The 22522-nt window shown below is 45.7% G+C and overlaps 1 protein-coding gene across 1 annotated transcript in view; it reads right to left on the bottom strand.

The window, feature by feature from the left end:
• LOC144497479 (dihydropyrimidine dehydrogenase [NADP(+)]-like) overlaps positions 1-22522 on the bottom strand; it is a 760900-nt gene that overhangs the window by 120244 nt on the left and 618134 nt on the right. The window contains exon 19 of the mRNA XM_078218814.1: positions 5851-5993. Coding sequence (XP_078074940.1) covers positions 5851-5993 — 143 coding nt within the window. The remainder of the gene's footprint in view (positions 1-5850; positions 5994-22522) is intronic.

Below are 22522 nucleotides of genomic sequence, written 5' to 3'. Positions count from 1 at the left end.
TCTCTAAACAATTGAATGGATCTCAAGTACCCCATTGATCCTGACCACAATGTTGACAGTGTCTAAACCTGATTGACTGTTTAACTTCCTTCTATATTGTTGTGCACGTTTAAAAGTAGACTTGACCTTTGTAATGCATCCTCCATAGCCAAATCAGAACTGGCTCCCGAGAACTGCTGCATGAAGAAAGCTAAAATAATGTGACTCATTATTTTTACAAGGCTTCCACTGACCCATTCAAAAATAATGAGAAGCTCATTGTAAAACGTGGCACACCAACAAAAATTATTGGAGGACTAGTTTACCCCCAAACTTCCCTTCCCTCTACTTACCCTTTACTTACCCTCCACTTTTTCAGAAGACTAAGGAAATTTGGCATGTCCCCCATGACACTCACCAACTTTTACAGATGTACCATAGAAAGCATTCTTTCTGGTTGAATCACAGCTTGGTATGGCTCCTGCTTTGCCCAAGACCGCAAGAAGCTACAAAGGGTCGCGAATGTAGCCCAGTCAATCACGCAAACCAGCCTCCCATCCGTTGACTCTGTCTACACTTTCCGCTGCCTCGGAAAAGCAGCCAGCATAATTAAGGACCGCATGCACCCCGGACTACTCTCTTCCACCTTCTTTCATCAGGAAAAAGATACAAAAATCTGAGGTCACGTTTTTAAAAAGCTAGTTTAATGGCAACTACAAAACTATTAAGGGCGGCACTGTGGCACAGTGGTTAGTGCTGCTACTCCACAGCGTCAGGGACTCGGGTTCAATTCCAGCCTTGGGTGACTGTCTGTGAGTAGTTTGTATGTTCCCTGCTGCCATCAAATGTTTAAATGGACCTACCTAAGTTGGTCTTTCTCTGCACCATAGCTATGATGGTAATACTACATTCTGCACTCTCTCCTTTCCTTCTCTACGAACAGCGCGCAACAAACAATACTTTTAATGTTTATTTATTAATCACAAGTAAGGCTTACATTAACACTGCAATAAAGTTACTGTGAAATTCCCCTAATCGCCATGCTCCAGCGCCTGTTCGGGTCAATGCACCTAACCACCGAATGCACCTAATATTTTTCACTGTATACTAATACATGTGACAAGAATAAGTCAAATCAAATCAAATCAGAGAGTGGCTCTGCTATTCCTTGCTGCCTGAATAACAAAGCACTTTCAGTTTCTCACGTTAAGCAATAATAGCCGTGCGCTTCTGCGATGCTCCCCTCCTCCTCAAAGCATCCGAAGTACCAGCCTGCAAGAGTTCCGAACAAGTAGCAATATCAATTATAAGCAGAAATATTTTTTAAAATGCTTGCGAGGAAAACAGCAAGAAAGATTGTTGAGCAGCAGTAATTGCCACTTAGCCTTCTCACTGAAATCTACCTTTGGGCCATTGGCAAAGAGCCAGGGTTCAAAACTGTCAACCGTGTCCCAGTAAAACAAGTTAAATAAAGTCCAAATATGCATCAAGTAACATCAATGAATGGTGACAGCATCGAAGGAGGCCATTCAGCCCATGGTATCGCTGCTGGGTCTCTGAAAGAGCAATTCACCTAGTGCCAGTCCCCCACCTTTTCCCCAGATCCTCATCACTCACTGCTTAAAAAATATTTTCCTCACATCACCATTGCTTCTCTATAAATTGAGAGATGGTAGGTTTAAAACTGAGATGAGGAGGAACTATTTCTCACAGAGGGTGGTGAATATGTGGAACTCGCTGCCCCAGAGCGCAGTGGAGTCTGAATCACTGAATGGTTTCAAGAAGGAGATAGATATATTTCTAATTTAAAAAAGGGACAAGGGGATACAGGAAACAGGTAGGGAGGTGGATTTGAGACCAGGAAGAGATCAGCCATGATCTGATTGCATGGCAGAGCAGGCTCGAAGGGCTAAATTTGCCTACTTCTGCTCCTAGTTCCTATGTTCTTTTGTCAATCACCTTAAATCTGTGCTCCCTGGTTTGCAATCCTTCCACCAATGGGAATAGTTTCTCCCTAACTGCTCTGTACAAACTCCTCATGAATTTGGACACCTCTATCAAATCTCAGCCTCAATCCACTCTTTACCGAGGAGAACAGCCCCTGCTTCTCCAATCTATCCAACTAACTGATGCTCCTCCTCCGTGTAACCGTTCTCTGAATGGTTTCTGCCACCTTCTCCAAAGCCTTCACATTATTCCTAAAGTGTGGTGCCTCGATCTGGTCACAATAGTTCAGTTGAGGCCAAAGCCGTATTTTATAAAACGTAATCCCTTTGTCACTGTCACCTTAGCTTCTGTATTGGTAAGAATAACCCTACCACAATGTACTTTACCCAGTAATTATGGGGCGAACTTTCAAACTGCTGTGGAGGTAGGACTGGAGGTTGACTAGGCAGCAATTTCTCACCACTGGTTGGCACAGTGGTTTGCCAGCATGGTCTTTCTGCAGGGTCATTTTTGGAGAGCCTGGTAAGGGGTAGCTTAATAAGGCAACTGAAGAGCTGAATAGGCCAATGTTCTAAGGTTGACTGGAAATTCCCCGTGGTGGCTGAAGCCTGGCTGATGCATGGGGCCACCACCATTCAGCAATGGGAGGAGAGGGGTGGTGGGGGTTTGGTGTTCCAGTATCATTTTAAACTAACCCCCCACTCCCCTCACAGTTGACATAAATGGCCAAAGCTGAGGCCGCAAGCTGTCCTGTGGAGGCGCTCTCCCTCCAAAACCATGTCCTGGAAGCTCTTTCTGCAATCCACATTTTGAGAAACTCTCCAGCTCGAAACAAGGGCATTTCTGTTATCTTTTACCTCTCTTTTACCCATCTTTATCTGTGGAACTGCCAATGTGTGAATGCTGGAGGGCCTCTTATTGGCTCTCCAGCTTTGGCAGCCCATCCACTGCCTGTAATTGGTGGGGACTCTTGGAGACTGCCACTTACTAGGCCACCTCCTCACAAGTGGCCCTCTGATTCCTGACGGGCCACGTGTAGGTCCTCACCGCGCAATTCTTCCCAACGTCAGGAGTGGGACCCACAAACATTCATTCAATCCACTATGCCTCGTCAAAGCTTCCGAATAATTGGTCCTGCAAATGTTTTGCCAGGCACTTTAAGCAATTTGAGACTAGAAAGGTCCAAAATATAAAGGAACAGAGTTGTTCCAAAATAAGGAAAAGTAATGTTTTGAATTTCGACGTCATAAATTTAGTCATCAACTGACAATAAACATATGGGTGTGGAAGGCCATTAAACTCATATTCATCCACCCAGATTGTTTCTAAAAGCCCTTTCCCTATCAAAGCATTCAATTGGTCAGAATTATAAAATAATACAGCAGTGAAGAAGGGGGCTATTCAGCCCAGCTCAACTGTGTTGGCCCTTTGGTGGAGATATTGAATTGATGTCACTCCACTGACTGCTCCTTCCTCACAGCCCTGTCATTTTTTGCACTATTCAAGTATTTATCCAATTCCATTTTGCAAATTACTATTGGATCTGCTTCTCCCATTCTCAGACCATACACTGCAGATCATGACAACTTTATAGAATCCCAACAGTGTAGAAGGAACTATGTACAGTTCTGGTCACCCTATTATAGAAAGGATATTATTAAACTAGAAAGAGTACAGGAAAGACTTACTAGGATGCTACCGGGACTTGATGATTTGAGTTATAAGGAGAGGCTGGATAGACTGGGACTTTTTTCTCTGGAGCGTAGGAGGCTGAGGGGTGATCTTATAGAGGTCTATAAAACAATGAGGGGCACAGATCAGCTCGATAGTCAATATCTTTTCCCAAAGGTAGGGGAGTCTAAAACTAGAGGGCATAGGTTTAAGGTGAGTGGAGAGAGAGATACAAAAGGGTCCAGAGGGGCAATTTTTTCACACAGAGGGTGGTGAGTGTCTGGAATGAGCTGCCAGAGGTAGCAGTAGAGGTGGGTGCAATTTTGTCTTTTAAAAAGCATTTAGACAGTTACATGGGTAAGATGGGTATAGTGAGATATGGGCCAAATGCGGGCAACTGGGACTAGGTTAGGGGTATTAAAAGAAAGGGCGGCATGGACAGGTTGGGCCGAAGGGCCTGTTTCCATGCTGTAAATCTCTGTGACTCTATGAGGCCATTTGGCCCATCGAGTCTGCACTGACCACAATTCCACCACGTCCTATCCCCATAACCCCACGTATCATACCCCTGACACTAAGGGGCAATTTAGCATGGCCAATCAATCTAACCGCATATCTCTGGACTGTGGGAGGAAAACGGAGCACCAGGAGGAAACTCATGCAGACCCAGGGAGAATGTGCAAATTCTAGACAGACAGTGACCGAAGGCTGGAATTAAACCCGGGTCCCTGGCACTGTGAGGCAGCGTGCTAACCACTGGTGCCATTGTTCCGTCCCTTGCTGTGTAAAATGTGGTCTCTGGGCAGAATTTTACTGGCATACCCGTCCTGATTCCGAGGGTGGGCGAGGCTCGGAGAACGGTATTCTCCATTGGCTCGCGCGGGATCGTACGAACCTTGGGCGGACATATCGGTAAAATTCCACCATCTGTGATTTTTTCCAATTTGTAAATCAATCTTTGACTATTTATTATCAGACTATTTATCCAACATCCAGTACTTGATAAGTAGAAGTTTCCTTCAATTAAATATTGGAAGACTGAAGCCATTTTTTGCCCCTGCTCCAAATTCCATTCCCTAGCTCCCGACTTCCTGCACCACTCCACCTCTCTACCTCACTTTCTTCCTCCTTTAAGACATTCTTTGACCGAGCTTCTGTCCAACTAACCTATTGTGTGGCTTGGCACCATACTTTGTTTTGTAATAATCCTGTGAAGCATCTTGGGAAATGTCATTATGTTAAAGGTGCCATATAAATGTAAGTTGTTGCTACATTTTATCCATCGTTCATTCAACATGTTGACCACTCTGTGACTGAGAATGTGATGGTAAATGTGGCTCTCCACCTCTGCCACGACTGGAGTTTGCACAATTCCCTGACCTTGACCTTCGATATCGCCATTCCAAAAACAATCACTGTCCCCCAGATCCTACCTTCCCTCTTTGACTTCACAAACCTGTGCACAATTAGCCGAGTTACACAAACTGATTTAGCATAGAAAGGTCAATTTTTTAAATTTAATTTAAATTTTATTTTATTTCATTAGTGTCACAAGTCAGCTTACATTAACACTTCAATGAAGTTACTGTGAAAATCCCCTCCGGCGTCTGTTCGGGTACACTGAGGGAGAATTTAGCATGGCCAATGCACCTAACCAGCGCGTCTTTTGGACTGTGGGAGGAAACCGGAGCACCCGGAGGAAACCCACGCAGACACGGGGAGAACGTGCAGGGCAGGATTTTACGGCCACGCTCATCCTGAAATCGTAAAATACCTACCTGAGGTCAACGGACCTTTCCATGGGCCGTCCCTCACCCGGTCCGATTCCTGTGGCAGGCGAGGCGGTAACATTCTGGCCACAGACTCTGCACAGACAGTGACCCAAGCCGGGAATCGAACCTGGTCCCTGGCGCTGTGAGACAGCAGTGCCAACCACTGTGCCACCGTGCTGCCCCTCAAAAAAAATCAAAGAAAACCCATAACGGAAAAATGATGCCACTGGTGTTGGCTGCAATTATATCGGGCAAACTGTCTATTAACAGCAAACGACTGCCGGCAGTCTCTCCTGATACCCTTCCACTTGCAGTACCTCAAAACTGACTCCCTTACGATGGCTGTGTCTGCAGCAACTGCTCCAGTGACTTAATACCAAGATTCTAAAGCATGACAATGCACCTCATATACCTCTCAGGAGCGCAGCAGTAACCATACTGAAAGAAGACGGTATGACTCCAATGGTTAGATCAAATGTACCTGCAATAGAGAGGCACCACAGTTCAGAAATTGCAGTCCTGCTTCAGCTGAATCGATCCCTCCAGCAGCCAGAACTGGAAATCCTGGGATGGCCTGTCCGATGGACGATACTGCACGTAAGGCTATTGGCCTGATTGCGTTCCCTGGAAAGAAAGCTTGCCTATTAGCATGAATCCCAGGGTAAAGTAATAGGAGTAATTTCTAACCTTTCAAGCATTTCTGTTATGACGATCCTCAATCCTTAAACTTAATCTGATTTTACATTGCTTGCACAAAGAACATTAGTGCAGATTAATGTAGGAAAAGCGAAAGTCAAAATGCACCTTCCTCCGAAAGAATAATTTGAGTTACAAATGTACGGAATCTTTTGTTTTTTGCTTTTGCATCATAATTTGACGCCAACAGTATCATTTTTATTACTACCCAATTCACGGGCAAAAGTAATGTTTGGAGAAATATTTCTACCTTGCTCTACAAAAAGATCATCAGTTAAATGAGCATCTGAATACAATATTATACTGCAAGGATTCTGCTTCTTGTTAAGAATTATACAATGTGGCTTCACAGTTCACAGTATGAGAGGATGCCAATTTAGTTTGTACACCTACACTGACCTCATGTAGAACAGGCCAGCAGCATAATCCTGACATAATCCACTTCCAGTTGTTTTGGGTGGACATCATTAACATGTTTCATTTTTCTGAAATTAATTAAGGAATTTAAATTGCTCACACTGTCATAGGAGGAGTTATCGATTTTAAACGAGGTATTCACATACAGAGACGGGAGGCGGTGGCCTAGTGGTATTTTCACTGGACCGGTAATCTAAAAGTTTTTAAAGTTTATTTATCAGTGTCACAAATAGGCTTACGTTAACACTGCAATGAAGTTACTGTGAAAATCCCCCAGTCGCCACATTCCGGCGCCTGTTCAGGTACACTGAGGGAAGATTTAGCATGGCCAATGTACCTCACCAGCACGTCCTTTTGAACTGCGGGAGGAAACTGGAGCACTCGGAGAAAACCCATGCAGACACGGGGAGAACGTGCAGACTCCGCACAGACAGTGACCCAAGCCGGGAATCGAACCCAGGTCCCTGGCGCTGTGAGGCAGCAGTGCTAATGGCTATGCCAGCTTGCCGGCCTTATCTAGAGACCCAGTGTGTGCTCTGGGAACCCGGGCTCGAATCCCACCACAATAGATGGTGAAATTTAAACTCAATAAAATCTGGAATTAAAATTCTAATGATGACCAGGAAATCATTGTCCATTGTTGTAAAAATCCATCTGGTTCCCTTTAGGGAAGGAAATCTGCCATCCTTACCTGGTCTGGCCTACATGTGACTCCAGAGTCACAGCAATGTAGTTGACTCTTAAATGTTCTCAGGGATGGGTAATAAATGCTGGCACAGCCAGCGATGCCCACATCCCATGGTCAAATAAACAAAACTACAGAGGAGACTTATCAGAAATGGCAACCATTTTAATTCTTTAAGAACAGTTCCTCTTTTTGCAGGTCTACAGGTGTCCATTTTGGAAAGGCTGAATAATGTGAAGGATGTTGAGGGAATGCAGGAGTGGCGATGAATCAAGTAAAATTAATGCAAATGTTGTCAAGCAAGGCTCATTGAAGCAACTGACATCCGAACATGTACAATCATTGGAATCACAGAACCTCATTTTCAAAGTGGTGTGATGTCTGGCCAGCAGACCTTGCCTTGTTCAACCAAGGAAGTGGCCAATCTGTCAAGTAGGTCAAGACCATCCAGGAACATTAACAGAAAATTCTTCAGAGCCAACCTGAGGCCTCAACTATTTACAGTCTATATTAACGACTTGGATGAAGGAACTGACTGCACTGTACCCAAATTGCTCTTGATACAATGGTAGGGTGGAAAATAAGATGTGAGGAGGACACAAAGGGCAGAATTTTCCCATTCCGTCTGCCACAGGAATCATAGCAGCCGGGACACGGACCCTGCAAAGGTCCGCTGACCTGGGGTGGGATATTCCGCTCTTGGGGCAAGCACGGCTGGAAAATCCCACCCAAAGAGTCTGCAATGGAATATAGGGAGGTAGGTGAGTGGGCAAAACACTGTAAGATGGAGTATAATGTGGGAAAATGTGAGGTTGTCTACTTTGGCAGGAAGAATAGAAAAACAGAATATTATTTAAATGGAGACTTTAGCAAGGCCTTTGACAAGGTAGCGCATGGTAGGTTGTTGCATAAAGTTAAATCTCACGGGATTCAGGGTGAAGTATCTAAATGGATACAAAGTCGGCTTCTTGACAGAAGCCAGAGGATTGTAGAGAGTTGTTTTTGAAACTGGAGGCCTGTGACCAGCGGTGTGCCTCAGGGATCAGTGCTGGGCCCACTGTTATTTGTCATTTATATTAATGATTTGGATGAGAATATAGGGGGCATGGTTAGTAAGTCTGCAGATGACACCAAGATTGGTGGCATAGTGGACAGTGAAGAAAGTTATCTCCAATTGCAACGGGATCTTGATCAATTGGGCCAGTGGGCTGACGAATGGCAGATGGAGTTTAATTTAGACAAATGCAAGGTAATGCATTTTGATAGATTGAACCAGGGTAGGACTTACTCAGTTAATGATAGGGCATTGGGGAGAGTTACAGAACAAAGAGATCTAGGGGTATATGTTCATAGCTCCTTGAAAGTGGAGTCACAGGTGGACCGAGTGGTGATGAAGGCATTCGGCATGCTTGGTTTCATCGATCAGAACATTGAATACAGGAGTTGGGACGTCGTGTTGAAGTTGTACAAGACATTGGTAAGGCCACACTTGGAATACTGTGTGCAATGCTGGTCACCCTATTATAGAAAGGATGTTATTAAACTAGAAAGAGTGCAGAAAAGATTTACTGGGATGCTACCGGGACTTGATGGATTGAGTTATAAGGAGAGGCTGGATAGACTGGGACGTTTTTCTCTGGAGCGTAGGAGGCTGAGGGGTGACATGATAGAGGTCTATAAAATAATGAGGGGCATAGACAAGGTAGATAGTCAATATCTTTTCCCAAAGGTAGGGGAGTCTAAAACTAGAGGGCATAGGTTTAAGGTGAGAGGGGAGATATACAAAAGTGTCCAGAGGGGCAATTTTTTCACACAGAGGGTGGTGAGTGTCTGGAACAAGCTGCCAGAGATAGTAGTAGAGGCGGGTACAATTTTATCTTTTAAAAAGCATTTAGATAGTTACATGGGTACGATGGGTATAGAGGGATATGGGCCAAATGCGGGCAATTGGGATTAGTTTAGGGGTTTTTAAAAAAAACGCGGCATGGACAAGTTGGGCCTAAGGGCCTGTTTCCATGCTGTAAACCTCTATGACTCTATGAGACAGACTGCAGAATGCTGCAGTGCAGAGGGATCTGGGTATCCTTGCACATGAATCATTACCATGCTTGTTCAGCCAATAATTAAGGCAAATGAATTGTTGGCCTTTTTTGCAAATGGGAATGGCTATAAAGGTAATGAAGTCTTGCGACAACTGTACTGGGCATTGGCGAGGCTGTACCTGGTGTACAATGCACAGCTTTGATCTCCTCATTTGGTTGCATTAGAAGCAAGTCCAATGGGGTGCCATAAGACTGTGGGACTGATTTGGCTGAAGGAGATCTCAAACAGATTCCTGAACAAGTATTTAAGACTAATTACTTGATTTCACCACAGCATCAAAAATGGAGGACTGAGGCACTTCTCAGTAAACGTTCCTACTGGGAAACTGGGTGGCACAATGGTTAGCACTGCTGCCTCATAACGCCAGGGACCCAGGTTCGATTCCCGGCTTGGGTCACTGTCTGTGCGGAGTCTGCACGTTCTCCCCGTGTCTGCGTGGGTTTCCTCCGGGTGCTCCCGTTTCCTCCCACAGTCCGAAAGGCATGCTGGTTAGGTGCATTGGCCATGCTAAATTCTCCCTCAGTGTTCCCGAACAGGCACTGGAGTGTGGCGACTAGGGGGTCATCACAATAACTTCTTGCAGTGTTAATGTAAGCCTATTTGTGACACTAATAAATAAACTTTAAACTTGAAAATGTGGAGGCAAATAAAGTATTACTCGCTGGTGCACTGCTTCATGATGACAGAAAGGCCTAACTTTTCTGATCAGGTGTGCAACTGCCGAAGAAAATGCCCAAATTATACCTGCTCGGCTCATGCTGTACTGATCTTGCACCAAGTTTAATGATCCAAGTTAATTTTAATAATTCAAGTGAGCTTCAGGCAAAGAAAACATCTGCAATTCAAAGTTTGCCCTTTAATGGTTGGGAATTCATGTTCTCTGACAAGAGTTAAAGTTCTGCGGGAGCTTAAAGGGCAGACATTGGAATTGTTGAAATTTAGAAACAGCAAGCTTCCGGGGAAAGAATTCTCACCTCGGTATGGCAAATGCTCGCTTCTTCCCAGAGTCCCTCCAGCTTGCTGGTGTTTGGGAGAGCGGGTGGGGGCAGTGGAAGGTTTTCTTGATAAACAGGGTACCAACAAATGGGATTATTTCCTGACCTTCCAAAGCGCACAGGAAATTCAAATTCAGAGGGGTTAGTGAGACACTGGTGGGATCTTCCAGCCCCGTCGTGATGGGACCCGCCATGGGAGATTCGGTGGCCCGTCCATTGACTTTCAGCAGGACTGGACAATCCCAGCAGCAGGCGGGGCTGGAAAATCGCACCTTCTTCCCCCCACCCCATTCCAGGTAGTGATCACTGCATTTGGGTGCCAGCTTTGGCTCAAATGGTAACTGCCTTCTTTCTGAATTCAGAAGTTAAGGGTTCAATCACCACACCAGGAGTTTATCCATGCAATCTCGATGGGCACTTCAGTGTGCCATTGAGGGATTGCTGCAGTGTCGAAGGTGTTGTCTTTTGGGCGATCTATTAAACTGTGGCACCCCTCTCGCCCTCTTGGTGGATGTTAATATTCATGAAATTTAATGCCCTACTCCCATGGTGTGTTTGGTGAGGCTGGTGGGGTGGGGGCACATTATCAGGCAGGAGGGTGATGGGTGGCGGGTTGGGACTGCAGCGCCTTTCCGCCTCTGCCTTGATTAGGCATGGACTGGGAATGCTCATGGATGACCTCGTCATCCTGAGGCCAATTGAGGTCCTTAAATGGGCACTATCTTGCCACTGATGGTATTCACACGATGGCGGGAGTCATAGTCATGGAGGTTTACAGCATGGAAACAGGCCCTTCAGCCCAACTTGTCCATGCTGCCCTTTTTTAAAACCACTAAGCTAGTTCCAATTGCCCACGTTTGGCCCAAATCCCTCTATACCCATCTTACCCACGGAACTGTCTAAATGCTTTTTAAAAGACAAAATTGTACCCGCCTCTACTACTACCTCTGGCAGCTTGCTCCAGGCACTCGCCATCCTCTGTGTGAAAAAATGCCCCTCTGGACCTTTTTGTATCTCTCCACTCTCACCTTAAACCTATGCCCTCGAGTTTTAGACTCCCCTACCTTTGGGAAAAGGTGTTGACTATCTAGCTGATTTATGCCCCTCATTATTTTATAGACCTCTATAAGATTACCCCTAAGCCTCCTACGCACCAGGGAAAAGAGTCCCAGGGAAGGGTATAAACCATCCAGGAAGATCAAAAACAAAACCCCTGTCAGGTTGCCTGTGGGCTTCCAGAGGGCACTCACTTGTTCAACGGCACTCAGTGCCTGATCGAGGGACCTGGCATCCTAAACGATGGCGGAAGGGGGGATGCTGAGAGCCATTTGCTGCTGACCCCACCTTTCCTCAGAATCTCCCTCTCACCGTCACTCACCTGCATCCTGAGTCCTACAGCAACCATGAGCATTGTTTAAATTGCACCTTCATGTCCCAAGATTTGTACGTTAGGTGGATTAGTCATGGTAAATGTGTGGGGTTTTGGGGATAGGTTGGAGGGGAGGGCCTGAGTGGAATGTTCTTTTGGAGATTCTGTGGAGACTCAATGCGCTGAATGACCTCTTTCTGCACTGCAGGGATTCTATGGTTCTATGGGTTCAGGCAGCACAAGCTATGCGAAGGCTGGAGGAGGGGTGGATGGTGGATGGGAGGCGGAAGGGGATGGGAGGCGGAGGGGGATGGGAGGCGGGGTGAGTAGGGGAGGAAGGGTAGAGTGGATGCTGGGAGGCAGGCAAAGTGACGAATGGAGGGAGGCTGTCTGATTGCCCTTTAAATATGGCACCCAGACCTTCAATCCCATGAGGGATGTAGGATGGAAAGTGAGGTGAGGGAGGGAGGAAAGAGGAAATTGAGGTGATCAGAAGGTGGCGGCATGGGGAGCAGCTGGCTCCGTACTAAAATATGCTTAATTTAACAACGTAACTGTTCATTGTGAGCTAACCAATTTTACAATGGAGCCTCATACAAGGATTAGACTGTTTATCTGCACCCACGCAAAGGGCAAACCATCTGTTTCCGGCACGGGCACTGCGCACACATTTATCGGTCCTTACCATAGAATCCCCACAGTGCAGAAGGAGGCCATTCGACCCATCAAGTCTGCACCGACCACAATCCCACCCAGGCCCTATCCTCGTAACTTCACATATTGATGCACTATCAATTAGGCAAAAGACTACTTGTGTGCCAATACAACTGTAGGCTTTTATTCATAACAGAATCAGGAGCACATCCCAACAAGGCCTGAGCAAGGGGGAGGAGACAGCCACCTTTATACTAGGTGACGAGGGGAGGAACCGAACCGGCAGGGAATGTGTCCAGGCATAACAAACACACAACAGTGGTCCATGTAGGACAAAGGCACAACTGAAGTCCACCACACATATTTACCCTGCTGGTCTCCCTGACACTCGGGGGCAATTTAATATGGCCAATCAATCTCATCTGCACATCTTTGGACTGTGGGAGGAAACCGGAGGAAACCCATGCCGACACGGGGAGAATGTGCAAACTCCGCACAGACAGTGACCCGAGGCAGGAATTGAACCCGAATCCCTGGCGCTGTGAGGCAGCAGTGCTAACCACTGTGCCACCCTTACCAATATGGCTGTGGCGAACGTGGGCTTCTGGCCTGCTCCCTCGCTTTACAGCCCTAGGAACAGGCACTGCTGTTCCCGCTTCCACCTACAAAGCTCTGCAAGGTCGAATTTCTATGCTCATACGGATTCTGCCACCACTATCAGGTGGAGCAGCAAGGCATTGAAAAATGCTTCGCTCAGAGGCCAAAGCATTGCCTTGACAACAGCCTTTAAGGGCGAAATCTCCATTCTTAAAAATGCTATTTTCAGAACACAAAGAGTACAATTAATTTTAGGCTTGCTGCCGTTCTGCTTGATGTGGTCTGTACGACAAATATGATTCACAGCTCAACAAAGAATTCATTAAATGCCAAGCAACACAAATGTTGAGGTGACTTGAGTTCATCAACGCCAATGATTACCTTGTGCTCTCTAAAGCAGTAATAGGTTCTCAGTCTAGTAACTGAGCAATGGTTCATTTGGAAACAATCTTTTCATATAAAGCACAAATAGCTTGAAACCACTGTTCACAATGTTCAATCTCTCTCAGCTTGTTCACATCAGTTTGCTAACATCATTAATTCACAATAATTATGTCGCTGAATCTGAATTGCTTAAATTATTCTCTGCTTCTCCCATCTCCGCACAATTGCTACTGGATTTTCTGTGCATTTTTTAAGTCCACAGTCATTAACGGAGGAGGGGGTGGGGAATAATTACATGTCCATAGATGGCTCAGAGGCCTGAGTTTTCAGGATGCCGAGTGCTAGGCACCTGCCATCCTGAGAATCACAGGCCCATGGCCATTGCATGCCCAATTGAACATTGACTGGCAGCAGGTGGGACTTCCGTCTGCCTTTGGACGGAATCAGATTGACCGACAGCTCTCCAGACCCTCCAGGCACAGCGCTGCAGTGGCCGGAAGAGGCACTGCAGTGCCATGCCTAAGCCTAAGTCCCTGGACTGCCCAGGTAGTAAGAAGTTTAACAACACCAGGTTAAAGTCCAACAGGTTTATCTGGTAGCAAAAGCCACACAAGCTTTCGGAGCTCCAAGCCCCTTCTTCAGGTGAGTGGGAATTCTGTTCACAAACAGGGCATATAAAGACACAGACTCAATTTACATGAATAATGGTTGGAATGCGAATACTTACAGCTAATCAAGTCTTTAAGATACAAACAACGTGAGTGGAGAGAGCATCAAGACAGGCTAAAAAGATGTGTATTGTCTCCAAACAACAAAGGTGCCCAGGTAGGTCAGTGCCAAGAGTCCTGGGGGGTGGGAGGGCAGGGAATGCCCTGAGAATTTGGGAGGGGGCGATCTTGCTGTCGAGGAGTAGGCTGGTGGGGGCAGAGGGGGGGGGGGTTGGATTGAGTGAGGGAGGGCTGGTGTTCCCAGGTCCCTGAGAGGAGGGCACCCCAAATCTGTCGGCCTTCAGATTGAGGCACACCCCGCTCCCGCCCCCCCCTCCCCCCTCACCCCACCTCCCACCCAAAATCAAAAAAGTTCACTTTTACTATTCCTCACCTTGATCCAACCAGTACCCGCCAGCCTAAAAATTGAGACCGGGCCGGCAAAAGCCCAATGGCCACTTAAGGACTTTAATCGGGCGATGGGCGGGGTTCCCATCTGTCTGCTCTACCGTGAAATTACATCTAGGTTGGGAGCATGGAATTACACAGGGAATCCCGTCCATGCAATTTTACACACCCCACCCTCCCTCTCCCCCCCAGCCCCGTGACTTCAAATCCTCCTGAGGAGGGAGGTCGAACTTCTGACCACATTCATTCAGCTTTGCGTATTTGCTTCTTATGTTGTGACATGACATGTGGGGGGAAGATGATAATATTCAGAAAATATCGCACCTATTAACCCAAAGAAACTCTGGGATTGGAGTTGGTATGAGAAAGGATCATGAAAGCATTGCAAATCCAAAACCAAAGATGAGGTATAGTGTAAAAACGTACGGGAATGAAAATAGAGAATACAACAGTGTGCATAGCGACCTGGGATGGATCTTTCTGTGTCTATATAGGTCCCATTTTCTTCTATGTGTCTTTGTTTTGCTACATCTGCTGTGATCCTATCTCCAAGCCGAATTTGGTCAAAGATGGTCACTGCTGGAAATAAAAGCATTGCTCCAATGGGTCCCTGGGGGGAAGCGCTTTGAGGGCCATTTAACAGGCTGCTGCCAGGGCTGCCTGGTGGCCTGCTCCTCAGAGCTGCCAGCCCAATCACAGGGCCGGCAGCATCATGGCTAGTGCTGGCCAAGGCTGAGGCTGCATCATGACGGAGATGGTGCCTCAATCCTGAGGTGCCCTTGAAGACAAGTTAGCTTTTTTTGGGGGGTGGGGGGGGGGAATGGGGGGTTGCTGGTATCAGGCAGGCAGGCTCTGGTGATCAGGAATGGCAGTGTTTGTACCGGCAGTGCTGCTCTGGGCATGGGGGTGGCCTTTGCCGCTGGTGGTCCCTCTTTGGGACACAAAGCCCACATCATGGAGAGCTACACCAGTAAACCACTGCGAGACCACCAGGGTTTACATGGTAGCATCCACAAGTAGAGGGAAGCCTACATGGGCAAAATGCCTGCCAGAGTGGGAAATGAATTGGGCGACTAAATGGCTCAATTATCTGCCAGGTGGGTGGCAGCCTGTGCCACTAAGGTGCCTGCTGATGTCATTATGCCATTGCTGTGGGAAGACATTCTGCTCCCTTCCTGATACCTTCGCCCTGCAGATTGCCAACACTCGCACGTCCCAGCCTTTCTCCAGTGGGCTGGGACATCTCAGCTTATTTTGCCGAGATTCTCCAGCCTCCCAGCCGCGTGTGTTCCCGCTGGCAGGAGGTAGCGCGTTGCTTGCTAGCGGTGAGATTTTCTGGTCCCACCGCTGTCAATGGGAATTCCCATTGACATCACCCCACACCAGTGGGAAACCCGCGGGCCGGGGCGCGCTACTGGCGGGACCAGAGAATCCCGCCGGCGTGAACGGCCGGAGAATTCCGGCCACTACCTTTTAGCCAAGATAGCGCCACTCTCTCTGCTTAATATCCCCAACAGGATTGACACGTTACAGAACGAGGGGATAAATCATCGTGCCAATTTATCTTCTTACAGTCCGTAATGGGAAACACAACTAGGCATTTAGTCTAGAAATCTTGGCAAGAACCTGTGAAGTAGGAGCTTGTGAATTCCAATGTCACCAAGGGCAGGGTTTTTAATCTGGGTCCCCACTACTCATCCACAGATGTGCTGTTGAAAAATCTTTTTAAAATGACAAGTTAGTGCCAGTTAGAAATTAATGATAGAAAGATGGATTGTTCTGCTTTTAGTTGTAGCAAAAATCATGCTCAGTGCAAGACTGATTTGAACTTTGTGATTCTATCTGCTGCCTATAGGTGGCTTCAAAGAGCTATACCCAGACTTGCATTGGTGCGGAACTCTCAATGCCCTACTGACATACCATACATCACCATGTATAAGTCGACATGGCATATTGGGCTCCCTTTGTAGGCAAAAATCATGTTTTTGAACAGACATGCCATATAGACTGTGAAGCATCCTTTCTGGTTGAATCTCAGCTTGGTATAGCTCCTGCTCTGTCCAAGACTGTAAGAAACTACAAAGGATCATGAACGAAGCCCAGTCCATCGCACAAACCAGCCTCTCAGGACTCCGTCAACACTTCCTGCTACCTCGGAAAAGCAGCCAGCATAATCAAGGCTCTGACAAAGGGTCATCTGGACTCGAAACGTCAGCTCTTTTCTCTCCTTTCAGATGCTGCCATTCCTGCTGAGATTTTCCAGCATTTTCTCTTTTGGGAGCATAATCAAGAACCCCATGCACTCTGGACATACTCTCTTCCACCTTCTTTCGTCGGGAAAACAATACAAAAGTCTGAGATCAAGTGTCAACCAACTCAAGAACAGTTTCTTTCCTGCTACCATCAGACATTTGAATCATCCTGTCACACATTAAGTTGATCTTTCTCTTCATCCTATCTATAACTGCAACACTATATTCTGCAACCTCTCCTTTCCTTCTCCCTGTTTTGTCTGTATAGCACGCAAGAAACAATACTTTTCACTGTATCCCAACACATGTGAAAATAATAAATCAATCAATCAATCAAGTGCTATATTTGAATTTGTCATCAGACTCAGGTTTTAATTCAGAAATACATGATACACATTCTACCTCCTTTATTCTGTAAGTCAGCGCTTTGGCTCAAGCAGGCAATACAGGCTGTGTTGCAAAGAAAATACATGGGGATTTAAAACACACTGAGAGATCCTATGTATGCTTAGCCCTGTTTACTTCAGATTATGCAAAGGTTTCATCTATGCAAAGACTTCATTTTAAGATATTTCTGCCTATGCAATTAACTTTAAATGCTAGACTGTAAGGGTTAACTAACACTGCTAACTTGGCTACATTTTAAAACTCAGAAGGCATGCTGGGTTACCTAAGAATTGACTGCATTCCTAAAGGGTACACAGCAGGCAAACAACAACAGCTACAAGGCCTGTTTCTCTAGACAGAGACAGATGGCGAAAAACATTTCCAATAACGAGGTAAGAATGGAAATATAGTTTGGAACTATGTGTTCAGTTTGTTTTCAAGATCCTGTTTAAGCTCAGTTCAGTGTGTACATGATGTGGAGATGCAGGCATTGGACTGGGGTGGGCACAGTAAGAAGTCTCACAACACCAGATTAAAGTCCAACAGGTTTATTTGGTGTCATGAGCTTTCGGAGCGCTGTTCCTTCATCAGGTGAATCTTCCTTAGAAGCCAATTTCCAAGCCTTGCTTTTTCTTTTCACTTTTGAAATGTTAATTTAATTTTCGATCAATAAAAGAAAACTATTTTAAACCTCGTACCAAGTGCTGTCCCCTCATCTATTCAAACGAATGAATGGACCTTACACACACCCACAAGGAGAAGAGCACACACAGCACGGTGAGGGACCAACAGGAATGGATCTTCCTTCCAGCAGAACAAATGAATACAGAGCTGTTTTCAAGCCAAAAGTCGTAACAAAGAACAAAGAAAATTACAGCACAGGAACAAGCTCTTTGGCCCTCCAATCCTGCACCGATCATGCTGCCCGACTGAACTAAAAACGCCTACCCTTCCGGGGATGATATCCCTCTATTCCCATCCTATTCATGTATTTGTCCAGGCGCCCCTTAAAACTCACTATCATACCTGCTTCCACTACCTCCCCCGGCAGCAAGTTCCAGGCACCCACCACCCTCTGTGTAAAAAACTTGCCTTGTACATCTCCTTTAAACCTTGCCCCTCACACCTTAAACCAATGCCCCCTAGTAATTGACTCTTCCACTCTGGGAAAAAGCTTCTGACTATCCACGCTGTCCATGTCCCTCATAATCTTGTGGACTTCTATCAGGTCGCTCTTCAACCTCTGTCGTTCCAATGAGAACAAACCAAGTTTCTCCAACCTCTCCTCATAGCTAATGCTCCAACCTCTCCTCATAGCCAGGCAACATCCTGGTAAATCTTTTCTGTACCCTCTCCAAAGCATCCACATCTTTCTGGTAGTGTGGCGACCAGAATTGAACACTATATTCCAAGTGCAGCCTAACTAAGGTTCTATAAAGCTGCAACATGACTTGCCAATTTTTAAACTCAATGCCCCGGCCAATGAAGACAAGCATGCCGTATGCCTTCTTGACTACCTTCTCCACCTGCATTGCCACTTTCAGTGACCTGTGTACTTTGCCTATCAATACTCTTAAGGGTTCTGCCATTTACTGTATATTTCCTATCTGTATTAGACCTTCCAAAAAGCATTACCTCACATTTGTCCGGATTGAACTCCATCTGCCATCTCTCCACCCAAGTCTCCAACTGATCTATATCCTGCTGTATCCTCTGATAGTCCTCATTGCTATCCGCAAATTCACCAACCTTTGTGACGTCTGCAAGCTTACTAATCAAATCAGTTACATTTTCCTCCAAATCATTTATACATATAACATTGTATGTAATATTGCTAACTCACCAGCTGCAGCGAGAGAATTCGGTTTTAGTGAAAAATTGGTGTGAGAATGGAAGAAGGAAGCCACTCTGAAGAAGATGCCTAAAGCCAAACAGGGCAACAGCACAGGGCGTGTTTTGGAATGGGTCCTCGAAAATCCTCAACAGAAATGCAATGCTTATATCTACATTTAAGTGGACCAAATCAAACGCTGAGTGCAGCAAACAGTTCAGACCAACAGCTGTAGCTGCTTTATGGTATGAAACAGTCGAGTGTTGTGGCAGAAGACCAAGATTGCTTAGAGGACACTAAAACATCTCAGTGCCAAAGTGGCCAGTTTCCAGTGATCCATCATCACACAATGCCAAAAACATGAATATACATTAAGTCGCACTGGCAACATGGATGAATTGCCCATGGATTTCTATATGCCCAGCAACCAATCTGTGGAGTAGCACGGTTGAGATAACAGTCCTAGCCAACAGGATAAGATGACAAGATTCACAGTGGTCCGAGCCTTCAACGGGACAAAATTAAAGCTTATCCTAATTTTCCAACATTAACCATGCTGAACGTCAGGTTTCCTGCAGGAAATGTTGTGCATGTCCAAAAGCAGTTGGATGCACAAGGATGGAATGAAGTTATGGATCAATAATGTGTGGGATAGGCATTCTGGTGGCCTACGCAAAGCAGACAGTTTATTTATGTGAAACACATCGATCAGATCAAGAGATGCCTGTGACAAAATCACGTCCACATTGCTGTTATACCGGGGCACGGTCTAATGTTTGTGATTCAACCATTGGTTACATTCAAGGATCACGTTCACATTGAATGAAATAGGTGGATGGTTGATGGAGAAAAAGAAACCTTCACAAAGAGTGGAAATGTGCGTGCCTGATATTTTGCGCAGTTTCATTATCAAACTGTGCGATGCTACCAATGCACCAGGTGTCATCATATCATTCAAAAAAATGCAGAATTTCCAATTCAATGCATGGAGGGAAAGATGATTTGTTGTGGAGGAATGATTCTGAAAATGAAAGCGCCCCCTCTAATCCAGAATTGGCTCCTTACGATGACACCACAGCCAAAGTGACTCAGAATGAATTCAAGACACGCTTTGCATCAGATGCAAATGAATTTGATGGTTTTAAAATGCCTTGTTTGTGGTTACAGGTATCTTGGTACAATAAATTGTTCAAAAAACCATGCCATATTAAGTTTATATGACTTATTAGTATTACATTTTTTTCCACATTACAGAATTTCACATTCAGTTTGAGGGTGAGAAGCTTTGGTCTGGGACTGAAATTTAAATAAAGGAATGAAGACAGAGTTGGCTAAAGTGGACAGGGAAAATGGATTGAAGGGTAAGATGGTAGAGAAGCAATGTCAGAGATTTAAGGAGGTATTGCATATTTCTCAACAAAGATATATTCCATTAAGAAAGAAAGACTCTGGGAGAAGGTTGAACCATCTACAGCGAACTAAGGAAGTTAAGTGTGGGATCAAATTGAAAGAAAAGATGCACAATGTTATGAAACTAGATATGGGCCAAATGCGGGCAATTGGGATTAGCTTAGGGGTTTAAAAAAAAAGGGCGGCATGGACAAGTTGGGCCGAAGGGCCTGTTTCCATGCTATAAACCTCTATGACTCTATGACTCTAGGTGTGGAGTCACATGTAGGCCTGACCAGGTAAGGACAGCAGATTTCCTTCCCTAAAGGACCTGGGAATTAATTTCATGGTGCTTTCTTTCATACCCTGAAATATTTTTGGCCCCAACTTTGAGTGTCCTTGTCAACTACCTAGAACCAGTTGTTAGGGCACTATCCTATGATAATCAGGGGCATGGTGCCTGTTTAAGGCTCTCTTAAATTGCTACATGTTAGTTATCTTGTACCTCTTACAGAGCCTTTATCTGTACTGCCTTTATTTGAAGGGGAATAAAGATGGATGAATGGCAGCCAAGGCTTATGAAACATATAAATCAACCAGAACAAGTGCAACAAAAGCTCATGTTTCAACCACAATGATCAAACATGCCATTGATACCTTGAAGCAGCGTTTCAATGTCTGGGCTGATCAAGGACAGTCTTACAGAACAATTTCTCACCCTAAGGATTTCCTGAATAATTGTCAATTGCTGTCTGCTCCAATGGTTTGCCCTGAAATGAGATCTCAGCGTGTCACTCAATAATTGGCAAAATTAAGAGAGAGGATTGGTGGGGGGGGAAATGCCAATGAGAAATTTATCAGCAATCCCAACAAATGCAGTGAGGGAGAGAGAGCGAGAGAAAGAGGGATGAGCTTCACTTTAACTTGAGATGTCTTCCAGAGTGTCTCAGCTGCACCATATCTTAAAGGAACAAAATCACTGAATGACAGTCCAAACCAGCCTGTCCCACACTTTCATATCCCCTTCTTCATTATCCACTGCTGCCTTCCTTCTACAGTGCAATCAAATGACGAATAAATATTCAGCACCAATATTTAAGTCAAGTGCAAAGCGTGTATTTTCATTATCTGGTGTGAGCACTGGCTGCTTGAATTGGCACATATCGGCGTACGCGCTCTGTTTCAGATATGTGACACTTAACCTGCCACTCCTACTAAGTGAGTCCCCTGCGAAAGAAGTAAGTGCGTTGGCTGGCTGCAGGATTTAAATGACAGTCTGCTGGGAGTCCTCTGGCTGTGCGCTGTGAGGGCTGTGCATGTGAGTCAACCCCATCCAAATCTGTGCTGACTGAGTGCTATTGCCAGCTTCAAGAGTCTTCCTCCCTCTACTTGAATGTGCCAGATGCTTCTTGGTTGATGGGGGTGGGATGGGGTGGGGAGGGTGGTGGGGGCAACAATTTTCACAGGTGCCACAGTATGTGGCTGCTCGGAGTCCTTCGAATTCCACAGTTGCGAAAGCAGCTTTTTGTGCCACGCAACACACAATTCTACAGCAATTATGCAGATTAAAATAGGGGTATGGGCTTCACAGTGCTATTTCAGGTGCTTAACTATCTAGCTTGACTACACGGTTGACACAGAGGATTATTGTTATTAGGCTGCAGAGTGTTACATTGAAACCTACAAACTGAAAATAGCAAAATCAACTATTTGCATTTATATAGCTTGAACAGCGGGCGGCAGGGTGGCACAGTGGTTAGCACTGCTGCCCCACATTGCCAGGGACCCAGGTTTGATTCCTGGCTTGGGTCACTGTCTGTGTGGAGGCTGCACGTTCTCCCCCGTGTCTGCAAAAAAACGTGCTGGTTAGGTGCATTGGCCGTGCTAAATTCTCCCACAGTGTAGTCCTACAGGCGCCGGAGTGTGGCGACTGGGGGATTTTCACAGTAACTTCATTGCAGTGTTAATGTAAGTCTACTTGTCACACTAATAAATAAACTTAGAAACCATAGAACCATAGAAAATTACAGCTCAGAAACAGGCCTTTTGGCCCTTCTTGTCTGTGCCAAACCATTTTTTGCCTAGTCCCACTGACCTGCACTTGGACCATATCCCTCCACACCCCTCTCATCCATGAACCCATCCAAGTTTTTCTTATATGTTAAAAGTGACCCCGCATTTACCACTTTATCCGGTAGCTCATTCCACACTCCCACCACTCTCTGCGTGAAAAAGCCCCCCCTAATATTCCCTTTAAACTTTTCTCCTTTCACCCTTAA

The sequence above is a fragment of the Mustelus asterias genome, chromosome 8 (genome assembly GCF_964213995.1).
Source record: "Mustelus asterias chromosome 8, sMusAst1.hap1.1, whole genome shotgun sequence".
Taxonomy (NCBI): Eukaryota; Metazoa; Chordata; class Chondrichthyes; order Carcharhiniformes; family Triakidae; genus Mustelus; species Mustelus asterias.
This window is presented reverse-complemented; position numbering and strand designations above follow the sequence as displayed.